Source organism: Vidua macroura, chromosome 13, assembly GCF_024509145.1.
Source record: "Vidua macroura isolate BioBank_ID:100142 chromosome 13, ASM2450914v1, whole genome shotgun sequence".
In the NCBI taxonomy this organism is placed as follows: domain Eukaryota; kingdom Metazoa; phylum Chordata; class Aves; order Passeriformes; family Viduidae; genus Vidua; species Vidua macroura.
This window is the reverse complement of record NC_071583.1, coordinates 6,879,197-6,893,096: the sequence shown is the minus strand read 5'-3', so window position 1 is coordinate 6,893,096 and position 13,900 is coordinate 6,879,197. Positions and strand designations below refer to the sequence as shown.

Genomic DNA, 13,900 nt, shown 5'->3' with positions numbered 1-13,900 from the left:
GCAGCTCCACAAGCTTTGGTGCTGCTGGGAACAAGACCTCAGCACTGCAAACTCCAGCACAGAACCCCCAAGCTCCCAGATCTGCTGCTTTTATAGACAGAAGGACTCTTAATTCTTCACCCTCCAATATTATCCATCTTTCAAGATCTTTCCTTTGCTTGGGTAGTTCCCAACATCCTAGGCTATCTCCAGACTCTGTGCCTTCAAGAAGATGAAGACTGCAACCCTTCATTAGCCAGGGCCTCTTCATTTTCTCCTCTCACACTTCAGTCCTCTCTGAAGCTCAGCACAACAGCAGGCAGAGCATTAATCAACACAACATGTGCTTCACCTAACTTCAGCAACCACTAAGAATATTTAAGTTTTACATTATGGGCTGGGATTATTTTTATATATACGCCACCCTGCGTCTTTTTATATACACACTCACACCCCTCTATAAGCAAACACACAGAGAGTATTTCATTTCTTCAAACTATAATATAAGCACAGGGATTTTTTTCCCCCTTTGGGCAGCTGGAGCAGCAGCCGAGTAGTACAGCAGCGATGCCGAGTGCCCTCTGCTGTACATGAGACAAATTCTTCTTTGTTTAAAAATATTCTTTAAATACTTATAACTTTTCTTAGGAAAATATTTATTAACATTACATTTGATCATTTCGAGCGCAACATGCAATAATGATGCCACCTGATTTCTCCTGTCAGACTAAAAGATTCATGTCCCTTCCAAGTTACATCAGCAGAAAGTAAATAAGTCTGGGCTGGAACTGCACGGGGTCCAATGTGAAAATGTTTTATTTATACACTTGAAAATGACAAAGGGAGATCAGAACAAACAATATAGGTTTATTATTCATGCATTTATCAGATAGCCTTCACACTTCAGCAAATCACACGTCTATTAGAGGTACAAGCTGAAACTGTCACGTGGCAATATGAAATCATTTTTCTATTGTAAAGCAGCAGTGTTCCTGCTACTGAAAGGAAAGATAATATTAAATCATATTCAAATATATGTATTTCGAACTGCTACACCTTGTAATAAATTATGCACTTGATATTAAAAATCCAAGCTATGCTGCACAAACCTGACTTTAGAATATTAACTTTTATTGTCTTCTCACGTCCCAGTTCTTCTCACATCTGACATTTAAAGGGGCTGCACTTTAAACACGTGGCCTTTATGGCATCAAATGCAGGTAATAGGGCCCAGCCACAGCAATGTGATGAGTGCTCCCACTGTTTGACAGGTGAGAGGAGAAAGGGAATCAGCCTTGTCCCCATCCTGCTTCCACTTCTTCAAATGTGTAATTTCAAGCAAAAGTCTGAGTTTGGTAGAGTTGGAGTTTTGCAAAAACAGGTATTAAATCATCTGCTAAGAGTCAGGGCAAGACAGGGGACACCAAGCTCAGCAGCATCCCTGCACAGGGCTCCACCTCCACCCAAGGCAGATGGGTCAAAGAGCAGCCAGGTCTCTCTCCACAGAGCAAACCCTGCCATGACAAGCACCCAACAGCCTGGAGAGGTCAGAGCAGCACTGTCTGCTACACAAGCATCAAAATCCCAGTTCCTGGCACCACGATGTATTTTCTCCCTCTCTGTGTCATGCTCCCACAGAAGGAGACATCTTTTTTTAACCTGTCTCTGTGCAATACCTTGGCACTGCAAGCAGGGCCCATCTGCTCTGCAGAGCTCCGTGAGGACACCTCCACACTGCCCTTGGAGGGAGGGAGGGAGACAGGGGGATCCAAACACCCTTGGGTGCTGGCTTGAGATGCCCAAGCCCTCAGGTGCTTCCACACAGTCACTTTGTCCTGGCAGATCAAAGAGCTGGTTGTCATCAGCACAGTCACACCAGAACAACTGGTTCCTCATCCCTTCCAGTGACTCACTGCAAAACCTCTCAATTTCCAGCATTTGTATTCACTTCACAGCTTGGATTTCCTAGAGGAGGCACTACCCAGGAAAACAAGCCTCCTCTTACACCCTCCTGTAAATGTGTCCACATGAAGCTGATCAAAAATATTCCAGATTATTTTTTTAAACAAAATCTTTTACCAGCATTTTTTTCCGCCAACAAAATGCTGTGGTTTTTTATAACTTCTCATCTTGCTCTTCTCAGAGCATTCAGGGATTCTTGTCCTAGATTCCCTGTCTTGGTTGAAGGCCAAGCATCACTAGCTGAGCCAGAGGGAATATAAAAGTATCTTTCTAAGGCGCTATAGAAAAGAAGAAGAATTGGACCCTGGGAGACAATTCGCTTTTATGCCTTGGGTATTTAAGGATCAAATGCACATTTGTGAGCTGACACCAGGTAAAGAAGTGGCTTTGAGACTTTATGGCATCTAAAGAAGCCTCTCAAAGCATCTTTTTTACCAACTAGAGCAAAAGAGAAATCAAGGAGCAGTGACACAACCCCTAGTGTGGCTGCCAAGACCCTGGGGACAGCAGGGCCCATGGGCCACTCCTGGTGACACCAGGGGCACTTGCAACCATTGCTCCACTTGCAAAGCAAACAGATGAAGGCAGGGAAACAGGAACCACCCAAGACATGCTGAGGAGGTTTCCTATGGTTACTGCTGCCATGGAAATTTTTTTTTGTTGTTGTTGGCTTGATCTAAATAATCTCTGGATCCTTGGCTGCAGTATGCTTCCTGCAAGGTTGGGTTGGATCCTTAGACCTTCACCTTGCCGCTTGTGGCCACCTTTGAGCTGGTCCAGGAGCATCTCAAACCTGAACTGCTTGAGCTCTCCTCTGGACTCCTTGGAGCCTGTGACTTGGTTTCAAAGAGAAGAGGAGGAAAGAAAGTGGAGGGAGGGAGGAAGACATCCTTTACTAATTGCTCACAGCTGTGTCCAAGCAGCTCCCACTTCAGCTGCCAGGAGCTGCAGGCTCATGCTCTCCCCAACAGGCTCCAGAGCAACAGGAACTCCTCACAGGGAGAAGGACTCTCCATCCATCCACAGAGCTCTGCATAGGGATTTCAGTAATTATACTTACACACTCTCCTTATCAGCAAAAGCAGCCATTATGTTTTTTATCACCTCAGAGGCAGCATCCACACAAGGGCAATGGATAGGGGATGAAATACTTGCTGCAATGGCTGAGTACAAAGTGTCTTGCTGCGCAGTGAGAATAATTGTCACACTGAGCTCTCCAAGTGATAAGCTCTGGTATCAGGGTCCTGTGAAGAGCAGAGCCGCATGTGGGAACCAACAGCCTCTCCAGCAGCAGAGAGGAGCACCCTGAGTTTTCTGTACACCTCTTGACCCAAGCACTGGGGAATTGAGAAAGGTTCTGACCATTGGGACTGCACTGAAGCATGTCTGGGGTCTGCAAGCATGAGAAAAATGTTCTTTACAGCCATGCTCATGAGGTTTACCCTGAAATTAGTTTTCCTCACATCAGACAATTCTGCTAATGTTACAAATTCCTTCAACATTAGATAGTGACCGCAGAGATGCTACAAGCACAGGAAGGGTCCGGCTTTCTACCACCAGGGCTGGGAGATTATTCATTGGAGAAAAAAGCAAATAGCCAAATGAGCACCACAAACTGCAAAGCCAGCTGCCAAAGGTCTCAGCTGATACTATCGGCCATCCTTAAACTCCGTGATAGACTTAGGAGCCAGACAATGAAAACGCAATTCATTTATTTGAAGAGTGACTCGCTGGTGTAATAAGGATGGATTACTGGAGGGGGTGGGGGGGGGGGATGAGTGGGGGAGAATGTCTTTGAAAAAGTCTAAAAGACTGCAGATTGACTTCTGAAAGGCAAACAGAAAAAGGACAAAACCAAAGAAAAACTCTTGAAAACACTGAACAGACTCTCTACAGCCGAGAGCAACAAAGAAGAGGGCAGCGCGCAGTGGGCGTCAGCCAAATAGCTGCGCCCGGCCCCTCCAGCGGGGACGCCGGGTTCCAGCCTTTATCCCACCAAAGCGGCGGCTGCCAGCTTTTTCTTTCACGCCACACCACGCTGGTGGACAAAGGCCTGTTGCAAACCCTCTAATAAAGCAGTAGGAGTTTTCCTGCCTGCCCAGCACAGGCCACACGCAGCACAGCATCCCCGGGGGAGCGCGGATCCGTGCGGCCGGCCAGGGGCACCGGCAGGACGGCTCGGGAAGGGGATAAGGATGACAGCTCAGCTTTGCATGTCACAGGACCAGTACAACTCTGCATCTCCCACCTCCTCCCTCTCATCAGCTCAGCAGAGGCTTCAACGAGCGATTTAACCCATTTCCCTGGGCTTGGGTGGGTGCACAGGGAGCTCAGGACATTTTACATCCTGCAGCACTGCGCTGTTCAATCATTCACCACGTCCCACTAAATCACAGCCTACACAGTTCCCAAATCCACGACTGCAGCCCCCAGCACCAACAGCTGTCTGCTTCTAGGAGATCTCAGTGCAAGCCAACCCATCCTGCTTCCAAGTTTTGTGGGTCTCTCCTGGGCAAATCCATCTCGAAAGGCTCCATGAGGGAACTGTGCTGTGCCAGTGTCCGGCAGCACAGCCCCGTGGCTGAGGCACCAGCAAAGTTCTCACCAGCCAAATTCTGCCTTTGGGATGCCAAACCCCACTGTGTCGTACCAGGCAGGTAAACTTCTACTCTTTGCATACCAAGAAGCAGTTGTAGTCACTTTCCAAAAAAGATCAGTGCAAAAAAAAAAAACAAAACAAAACAAAAAAAAACAAAAAAAAACAAAAAAAAAAAAAAAAAAGAAAAAACCCAAGCCGACCAAATTTTAAAATTATTTGTTTAGAAGTAAAATATCACACAAACTCAGAATTCAGTGTGTCTGCTCTGCAGACAGCTATCCATCATCAGTGTAATTCACAATCACACCAGATACAGAATAAACCCCACAAAATCAGCTCAAATCCTGCAACAGCTTATAAGTGTTTTTTTTCACACCATTCATAAAAATAGAATTGCACAAGGCCACTTCAAAACAGACAGAAAATCTACCCACACTGCCTGTTCCCTAGGAGAAATTCTGCTTTTCTGGCTTTTGCCAGCGGCTCAGTGGCAATGGAGCTAGGCAGAGCAGCTCCAGTTAGAGCAGCTGCAGAACAGGGCTCTGTGCTCAGCTGAAATTCAATCAACAAGTGTCCAAACGCCTTTGAGTTCTTGCAACACAATCCTGAGTGGCTTGTAAAGGACTTCAAACAGGCTCCCTGGGCTTGCCCGGAAACAAATACATACCTCACCTGCTCTTTTGTATATCGCATACAAAAAATTAAAGAATTTATTTTAGGCTTTTTGCCAGGGACAACACTGCCTCTGACACTGTAATGCTCTGGTAATGTGGATACTGTGTCTCCCAGCCAACACAAACAGGATACCTTATCAGTCTTGGCTGTCTTAAGTGCTGTTTCAAGTGCTGTTTCAGCAGCAGGGCACAAAGAAATGGAACCCACAAGTCAGGAAAAATGGTTGGGAGTTCCTTAAATGTAACTGTGCACTCAACATTTAGGAAAAGAATTGTCCCAGGGCAGGGCAAAGCTGATAACTACACCACAATCCACCCAAACCCCCATCCCAGTGGCCCAGCTGCCCCTGGTAAAGCTGCTATTGGAACAGTGGGAGCAGCACGAGCCATCATTCATTACCCTTGCTCTCCCTACTACTATGGGGGTGAAAAGCCCCCCCAGAAAAGTAGACCTGATTTTCCAAACACTTACACAAGTGTTTAATCTCTCAGGTGTAAGAAAATAGAACAGCTGAAAAGTCAGTGATGCCAAGCCAAGTGCACAGTGCAGCATCCCCCTGAGCTGAGCCCCAGTGCACACAGCCACCCACGCCAAACCACCCTGGGCACAGGGGCTGAAGGGCACTGACTGTCACTGAAGAACCTGGCAGGGAGTGGCTTCTCCTTTCTGAACCTGTGACCAAATAAGCACACAAGAAATAAATTAAAAACAAGCTAATGATACCAACTGCTTTGTGAAAGGCTTTAAAATCAGCAAACAAAACCAGCCTTTGATTTTTTGTTGCATCCCCTCTGCCAGGGTGAGGGTATCTATGGGAAGCAGGTGACTCCTGCCCAACCCTAGGGACAGGAACAGGTCCCCCAGGGACAGCAGCCCCTGGGGACTCACCTCAGGAGTGCTGTGATGGATCTGCACTGGGCTAGACCTGCACTGGCTGAATTCTGCCCATTTCAGCAGGTTCCCAACTGCAAAATGATGAATTTTCTAAAACCTTCCAGGCCAGTACAATTCACCATGGCAGTGACAGGAACATCAGACTATTCAAGATAAGGTATTGCTATTCTCACATCTCCAAATCCTTTCAAATAAACATGCAAGGAAGTGTGGAATAGCTGAATCCTAAAGAAGAGAGGCACAAAGCCTGTTATTCATGCCAGGGAAAAGCTGGGAGTGTATATGTGGAAGAGACATAACCTATGAGAAATGCTGAAAACATATGGAAGCAATAATCTGTACTTTTTTTTTTTTTTTTTGGGAGTAGAAACAAATGCTTCAGAATTTGGTGTTATTTGTTCATGTGCTGTGTTACAAATATTTTTGTTTCTGCTCTCTGGATGAGGAACTAGGCAGCAAACTGGAGATCCAAAGGCACCCAGGGATGTATACAGGAGCCTGCTGGGGTGTACCTCCCATGGGCCGGATCAGAGCCCTAGGAATGCAGACAAAGGCTGCAGACACACAGAATTTCTCACTGCTCGTGCACAGCAATCTCCAGAGCACTGAACAAACTCACAAACAAAACAAATATCCACTGCCACGAGCAACTCCCTGCCTACAGTCAACAAGGCAGAGAAGGGAGTTGCAAAACGACTTGTGCACCATCACCCAACAACATCAAACATCACAGGGCTTCTGGTCCACCACCACATTTTGGGTCACTGTCTCATGAGACACGTCTCTTTTCCTTTGTCTGTAGGTTTCTGTGATCCAGTGGTCAATCACAACCCTTTGGGCTGATCACCTGGGATCTCCAGGCAGCTCTCTCCTGAGAAGATGAGAAGTTTGTCTTTGCAGATGCTCCCTGATCCAACAAGGCCAGATGAGATCAGATTTCAGCAGGACCAAGTGCAGTAGATTATAGCAAGATGCTGAGTTATGGAAATAAATAAATAAATGCTCGAAACAACTGTGTGCAGCAAAATTTGCTAATATGGAATATCACTGAATACTACATCAGGTCACTTAAATTTGCCCTGAAAGGCAAGGGCCAGGCACTGTGTGCTGTACAAACACGCACCACTGATATTAAGAGCACAACCTGTGACAGCAACGTATGAAGAGAAGCAGATCTCTTCCCTGGCAAAATGTGATTCCGAGGGACAAAGATTGTGTGACGTATGCAAGGAAAAAGATGCTCCCAGAAAAGATGTAAGACATAATCTTACATTGAAACTAAAACCCTGGCAAACCAGTCTTTGTCTTCATGTCATGTTTATTACTGCTTTTCAAATGCTTCTGCAAACCAGAAGAATAACTATGGCAACAAAGACTTCTCCAAAGGGTTTCAGACTCTATTTTTAAAATTGTCTTCTCTGTCACAGTATCCAAATTCCTTCCCTCAGAAACCAGCCGTATGCCACTGCCCCTGCAGGCTTTGCAAACCAGGTGGCACATCCCCCCTTCCTCACACCAAGCTCAAACACCATCCTGAGACCTGGGTGTCCTGCATCTATCTTTTTAGTTGGTGGGTTTGGAGAAGGCAGGGAGCAGGGAACAGCAAGGTCTGCTGAACTGCAAGAGTATTTTGGCTTTCTCCAGGAGCAAACAAACCATGGTTCTGTGTGCTAAACACATGCCAATCTCCCAACATGAAGGCTCCACTATTTTAACTGAGGCACTAAGGCTGTAATTTTACTTCACCCAGAATAAACCTGAAATTAGTTCTTCACAGTAAGCTTAACAGCAGCAAAAGTGAACCATTTGTCACCTTTAAGGTTTGCATATTCACACTAATTGCACCGGGACTAGGTTATAAATTCCCTTCCCTGCTCCTGGACCACCTCCCTCGAAGGCTTTTCTCTGCAAGACATTATGCAAAAGACACTGCTAATGGCTATTCATTCACCAAACTCCAGTGACAGCTTTATTTAATGCCAAAGCTTGTTAACAAGCTGAATGGCACACAGTTTAATGTAATGCAGATCTGATTAGAAAACAGCAACCGGGCTCCAAAGGAGTTCAATTTTTATTGAATTTGATTTCCCTTTTTCCACACAAAGCCACCTTTATTAATGAGGATTTGGTTACGTACACGCCATTTCCATTTTCTAGACTGGAGCCCACACAGATGAACTCAGTCCTTTGGCACTTTGCTGACAACCCACCACAGCAGAAAGTGATGAGACGAGAGGAAGGAGTCGTTTTTCTGCTCAGCCCATGAGAAATTCAGGGTTTTACTGGTTATAGTTTGATAGCTGTGTCTTCATGGACTTCGCCCCCAAACCTTCTCAGAAAAACCAGTTTCTTTTTCCTCTTTGGGACTAAATGTTTTAAAACTAAAAATTGAATTTCTGCCTCCCAACGAGAGGCAGAGATCTGTGGCATGCAGAAGAGAGCTCTTTGAGGGAGTAAGATGTAGGCTCTAGATGGGTTCTAGTTTACTGAGGTGTTTTCAATTCCTTGCTTCCATCACATTAGCATTAAATATACTGACACTGCTACAGGATCATTCACCCACTACCTTGAATGTGGGATTATAATTTCAGAATAAAATTACAAAGATTCCACAAACTTCAAAAACCAGGGACGTTATTTAATTATTTAACAATCCCCTGTCATCTTTTTGCACATCACCTACACTACAGAGACCAGGCATATTCTGAAAAGAGTTCTGCAGAATACAGTTTATTTTCAAGAGGTTTCCCTGTCTCAGGAAGCATGCCTGTGCTTCTAGGAATGATAAATTCAACGAATGCTCAGAGCCATCTCCGAGAATAGTGGCTGTTAAGGAAACAGAGGAACACAGGAATCTTCATCATCTAACAAAGCAATCTGCTTGCTTGAGGGAGTGCCTGCACAGATCACACCTAAAATCACAGGTAAGTAGAAAATACACAGTCCAGCATCATTAGGTATAGACCATGCCTGTCTCAGCAATGGCTTCAGTGTCTGCAAGTTTATAAATTCCCTATAGCATTATCACCACTCTGCATCTTTGAAGCAAAACCCGCCCCATTTACATTTATCAGCAAAACTCTGCTGTCATAGGATTATAAAAAGCCTTACAAATCTCTACTGGTAAATTGATCTGGATTTATACCCCTAATCTGAGGATCTCCTTGCAAACCCTTGGTTTTTTTCAGTCTCATTCAGGTGAGCAGCCCCACCAATCAGTGACTCCAACATCTCCTGCACAGAGAGGGCACAGGCTCCTCAGCATGTATTCGACCTACAAACTACTGGGAATAACTTGTCTGCTTACCTATTCCTGGCATTAATAGACCACTGGCTAGTTAAAAATGAACACATTTCCTCTCTATTGTGTTCTGGCAAATAGACTGCCTTTATTTGGTTTAATTGCGTAATTACTCTTACATCAAGGCAATTAAATGGGAATGTCTGCAGGAGGGCTTTCAGCTAATCGAGTCCTGGTGTAAGGAAACTCGGTGTAAGGTCTAACCGGCTCAGTGGGATGCAAAGCTGGAGCACAAAGGCTGCAATGCCTCTGGGGGCTGACCCCACCCATACCCAAAGGGAACCCATCCTTCTCCTGCCCCAGGGGACATAACCACTTCTTTCCTGCGAGAAAGCTGCTGGAAAAATGCACACTGTTTTAGCAAAAATCCTCTCCCATGTCTGGGGGCCCTCAGCAAAGGAGATGGTTATGGGTAGTCCTGGCAGGCTGGAGGCTCCTGCACATGGGGTTTGGCAGGATCTGGCCTAGAGGCACAGTGTGCCAACGCAGAGAGCACAATCTGAAAAGAGCTGCAACATCCCTCTCATCTGACACTCCCCAGGCAGTGGTGTGCCCCTTCTGCTGGGCCATTTGGCCTCTGGTGGGATCCTATCAAAATTCACTTAATTCTTCAAAAGCTACTGTACAGATGTGCTCTCTGACATAAGGAAACATGAAGCACAGCACAGCACATCACAAGTCCTTGGAGCAAGGGAGAAATACTGTTGGTGACCACGGCTTTTTATCCTGCATTTGAAAGTTCTCCTTGGCACTTTTAAGGATTACAAAGCGGCTCTGCAGGGACACGAGGAAATCCAGGACAGCCAGAGGACCACGGCCAGCCCCACCTGCTGCTGTGAATCCCTCAGGGCAGACCTCAGCCTATGGAACCCGTCCCACCACACCCTGGGGCAAATGCCGAAGAGAACAATGATTTGCAAGGCTAAACATTAAGATTCAACTCAACAGGAATATATCAATCCCCATCCTTGCTCTGAATCCAAGCTCTAATCTGGTGAGACACAGCTCTGAGAAGTAGGGCAGAGGCTGGAGGAACGCCAAGCACAGCAGATGCTGGAGAAAAGGGTAAACCCTGAAAATAAGGTTAAAAGGTCGCCAAGGGCTCCCTGGCCTACTAAGGCTGTGTAGAGCTCCCAGGAGCAACAGCCCAGATTTAATATCACCAAGTCCCAGATCGCACACCAACAGGAACTCATTTCGACGCAGCAGAATTTGGGGAGGGGAGAAAGGGCTGACCCAGGAGAAGGCCAGGGCTTGCTGCGCTTAGCAGGCACCGGCACTGTCAGGTTTGTAAAGAGACACAACAGAAATAACCAAAAATACCATTTTTGCCGGAGTTTCACGCAGCGGTTTGGTGCAGACCGCAAGAACCCCTTCAGCCTCATTTTTCCCACCCCACCCAGGTTGTCCCTGACAGGTGAGGGCGGCTTCAGCCCCTGGCATGACCCGGAGCAGCAGGACGAGCTCCTGACCGCACTGGAGAAGCTGCGAGTTGGTAATTGCCAAACCAGTTACCCCAGTCCCGCATCTGGATCCTGCTGCGCCCCGCACCGGCCACGGGCATACCTGTGTGGGGGCAGCCCACCCGTGTCCCCAGAACCCCCACCGTGGGTGGGCAACGCGCTTCGGACTAACACAAGCCCTCCCAAAGCAGCCACACCTGCACGCCGGATGCGCACGGAACTGGGAGGGCGCCGCAAAGCCCCGGGAAGGGAGAACCGCGATGGGACGGGGGCGATGGGCCGGGGGAAAGGCGGGGGTCTCGCCGGGGCTTACCTCCACTTGTGCAGGGCGAAGCCCGGGCACTGGTCCCCGCAGGTGTTGCAGGGCTGGCCCCGCTCCGGCTCCCCCGACGCCGTCAGCTGCAAGGAACAGCAGAGTCAGCGCCGGCTGCGGGACGAGGGCGACGGGAACAGGCACCCGGGGGACAGGAAAGGGGCACGCCCGGGGGAAAGGCACCCGCACGGCTGGGAGAGCGCAGGGGAAGGGCTGGAGCGGGGACGCACCCCAAGCAAGCGGCACATGGGGGCGGCGGGGACCTGCCGGAGCGGGCGGCGGGACAGAGCCACAGGTTGGAGCGGGGCGGGGCGGGGGGCGAAGGGCGAGGGACCCCCCCGGCACTCACCGAGCGGCTGGAGAGCCGCTTGCGGGAGCCGCGGCCGAACATGGCAGCGCTCCCGGCGCGGAGCCCGGCGCAGCCCAGCCCGAGTGCGCGGCAGCAGCGGCCGCCCCGTCCGGGCCCGTCCCGCCCCCCCGGCGGCCGCCCCTCGGCCGCGCTCCCGCCCCTCACCCGCCCCTCGGCCCGGCAGGCGCCGCCCCGGCAGCGACCGGCTGCCCCCGCCCGCTGCCGGCGCTCCCGTCGGGGTTAGCTCGATCCCCGAGCCCCGGCCGCGCTCGGCCGGGTGTGCAGTGGGCAGCGCGATGTCCTCGTTATCAGAGCTGGGTGGCGATAAAGAAGTTGAGCTCGCCAAGGGCAGAGGTGGGGCTCTGCAGGGCGCACGCTGAGGTTACCTGCGCCCTGCAGGGGGGTTTTACTGGCCCAGGCAGGGAGCGATCATCCCGGGTTCCTGCCGGGCGTCTGATCCCCTCCTCAAGGAGAACAGATTTAGCCCACAAACACGAGCAGGGTGCAGGAAGAACACTGTCGCAGGAAATATATTTGCGGCCTGAGGTGCTGGAGCGGGACACAGAGCACCTGTTACAGCCCCGGAGCTCACGGTGCTCCCGGAGCTACTTGTGGGCCAGCAGGGCTGGGAGCTGTGATCCTGGGATCCATGGGGCTGGGAGCTGTGATCCTGGGATCCATGGGGCTGGGAGTCTGGGATTCATGGGGCTGAGAGCTGTGATCCCAGGATCCATGGGGCTGGGAGCTGTGATCCTGGGATCCATGGGGCTGGGAGTCTGGGATTCATGGAGCTGAGAGCTGTGATCCCAGGATCCATGGGGCCGGGAGCTGTGATCCTGGAATCCATGGGGCTGGGAGTCTGGGATTCATGGAGCTGAGAGCTGTGATCCCAGGATCCATGGGGCCGGGAGCTGTGATCCTGGAATCCATGGGGCTGGGAGCCGGGGGGTTGCCCATGCATCAGCCCACTCTTGTCATACATACAGTGCACTAAAAGCAATGCCCCCCCCCCACGCCCCTGAGGTTTGCAATCAAACAGCACATCTGGCGCAAGGCAGAGCGAAATGAACCGTGGGGAGAGGAGGAGCAGCAAACGCTTCACAGGGCACAGGGCTCCTCCGAAACTCTTCCCCAGTGGGGCTGGAGCAGCTTCGCCATTAGCATTTCACAGCTTCACCCAGGGTTGTGGTTGTTTGCAGATCCTGTCAGGTCCTTCCCCTCCTTCCCTGCCTCTTTGTTCCCTTGCCTTGCTGCCTCACAGCTGGTTAAAATGGTAACCCTTTGATAATTTCTTTCATTTAGTCAGTTCTCATTTTTGTCAATTCTTCTCTTGTATCTTCTTCCCTGGGAGGCTGAAATGGGGCTGGGAGCTGTGTAGCTGAGGTGGCCTTTTGAAGAGTCTCAGACAAAAAGTTTCAGGGAGATTTTCACTCTCTCCTGCTATAAATACTGTGCTTCCTTAAAAAACAAAGCAAAAAAAAAAACCTCCAACAAACCAAAACCAGACAAACAAACAAAAAAAACCAAATAAAACAAACAAACCCAACCTAAGGAAAAAAAAAAAAACCCTCCACATAGAGAATTTTATCATGGAGAAAATTTCCTTCTTCATGGGCTTTCTTCATGGCACTGAGAAAATATTGAATACTCCCTGCTCTGTTTTTCTGTGGTTGCTATTTTTACCTTTCCAAAACCCTCCAAGCTTCTCTCTATTGCTCCCTTCTGCTAAAGTTCCTCATCATTTTCCTTCTTGGTTTCTCTCCCAGTTTCCAACTCATACAGTGGTGCAGGAATATATTATAAACTCTCAAGGGAAGAGGCAATCTCTCCAAGTATACATTTCATCACACAGTGGGCAACTGGCTGCAGACGGGTTTGACCTCATATTGAAACATCTCAAGCCTGTATCCAATGTCTAATACATTATCAGGGTGCTGAGTTACTGTTAGCTCTACAGAAGGACAATGGGATTTCAAGGAGCGGCTGTCATGCAAGAGAAGGCCTGAAAATCTCCAGCACTTTGAGTGTCTTGCATAAGATTCAGAATATTTAAAACTCCAATTAAAACTGCTGAAATAAAAGCAGTATTGGATACAGGACTTATAACAAGATTCAACGTGCTGTGGGAAATGCTTTAAAGGTGACCTGCAAATCCTCTTTAATTGCTCTGCTGTTGCATGAGATGCTGTGCGCCCTCAATAACAGGGCTGGTGAGGACATCTGCTATGAGTTTAAAACAGCAAATGTAAGTCAAAGTTGGAGGATAAATTCCTTGGAGGTGTGGCTGTACTGAATCACAGCTCCAGTCTTCTGATGAAGATGCAAGTCCTAAATTGCTACCTAAAACAAGGCTGGCTGGTTCCCT

General features: G+C 48.7%; 1 protein-coding gene across 1 annotated transcript in view; it reads right to left on the bottom strand.

Moving 5' to 3' along the window:
* The window catches only part of PRICKLE2 (prickle planar cell polarity protein 2), a 104,022-nt gene extending 92,412 nt beyond the window's left edge, over positions 1-11,610 (bottom strand). The window contains exons 1-2 of the mRNA XM_053989700.1: positions 11,536-11,610; positions 11,187-11,272 (exon numbers count right to left, since the gene is read on the bottom strand). Of these exons, the coding sequence (XP_053845675.1) occupies positions 11,187-11,272; positions 11,536-11,577 (128 nt within the window). The 5' untranslated portion in view covers positions 11,578-11,610. The remainder of the gene's footprint in view (positions 1-11,186; positions 11,273-11,535) is intronic.
* Between the last annotated feature and the right edge of the window lie 2,290 nt (positions 11,611-13,900).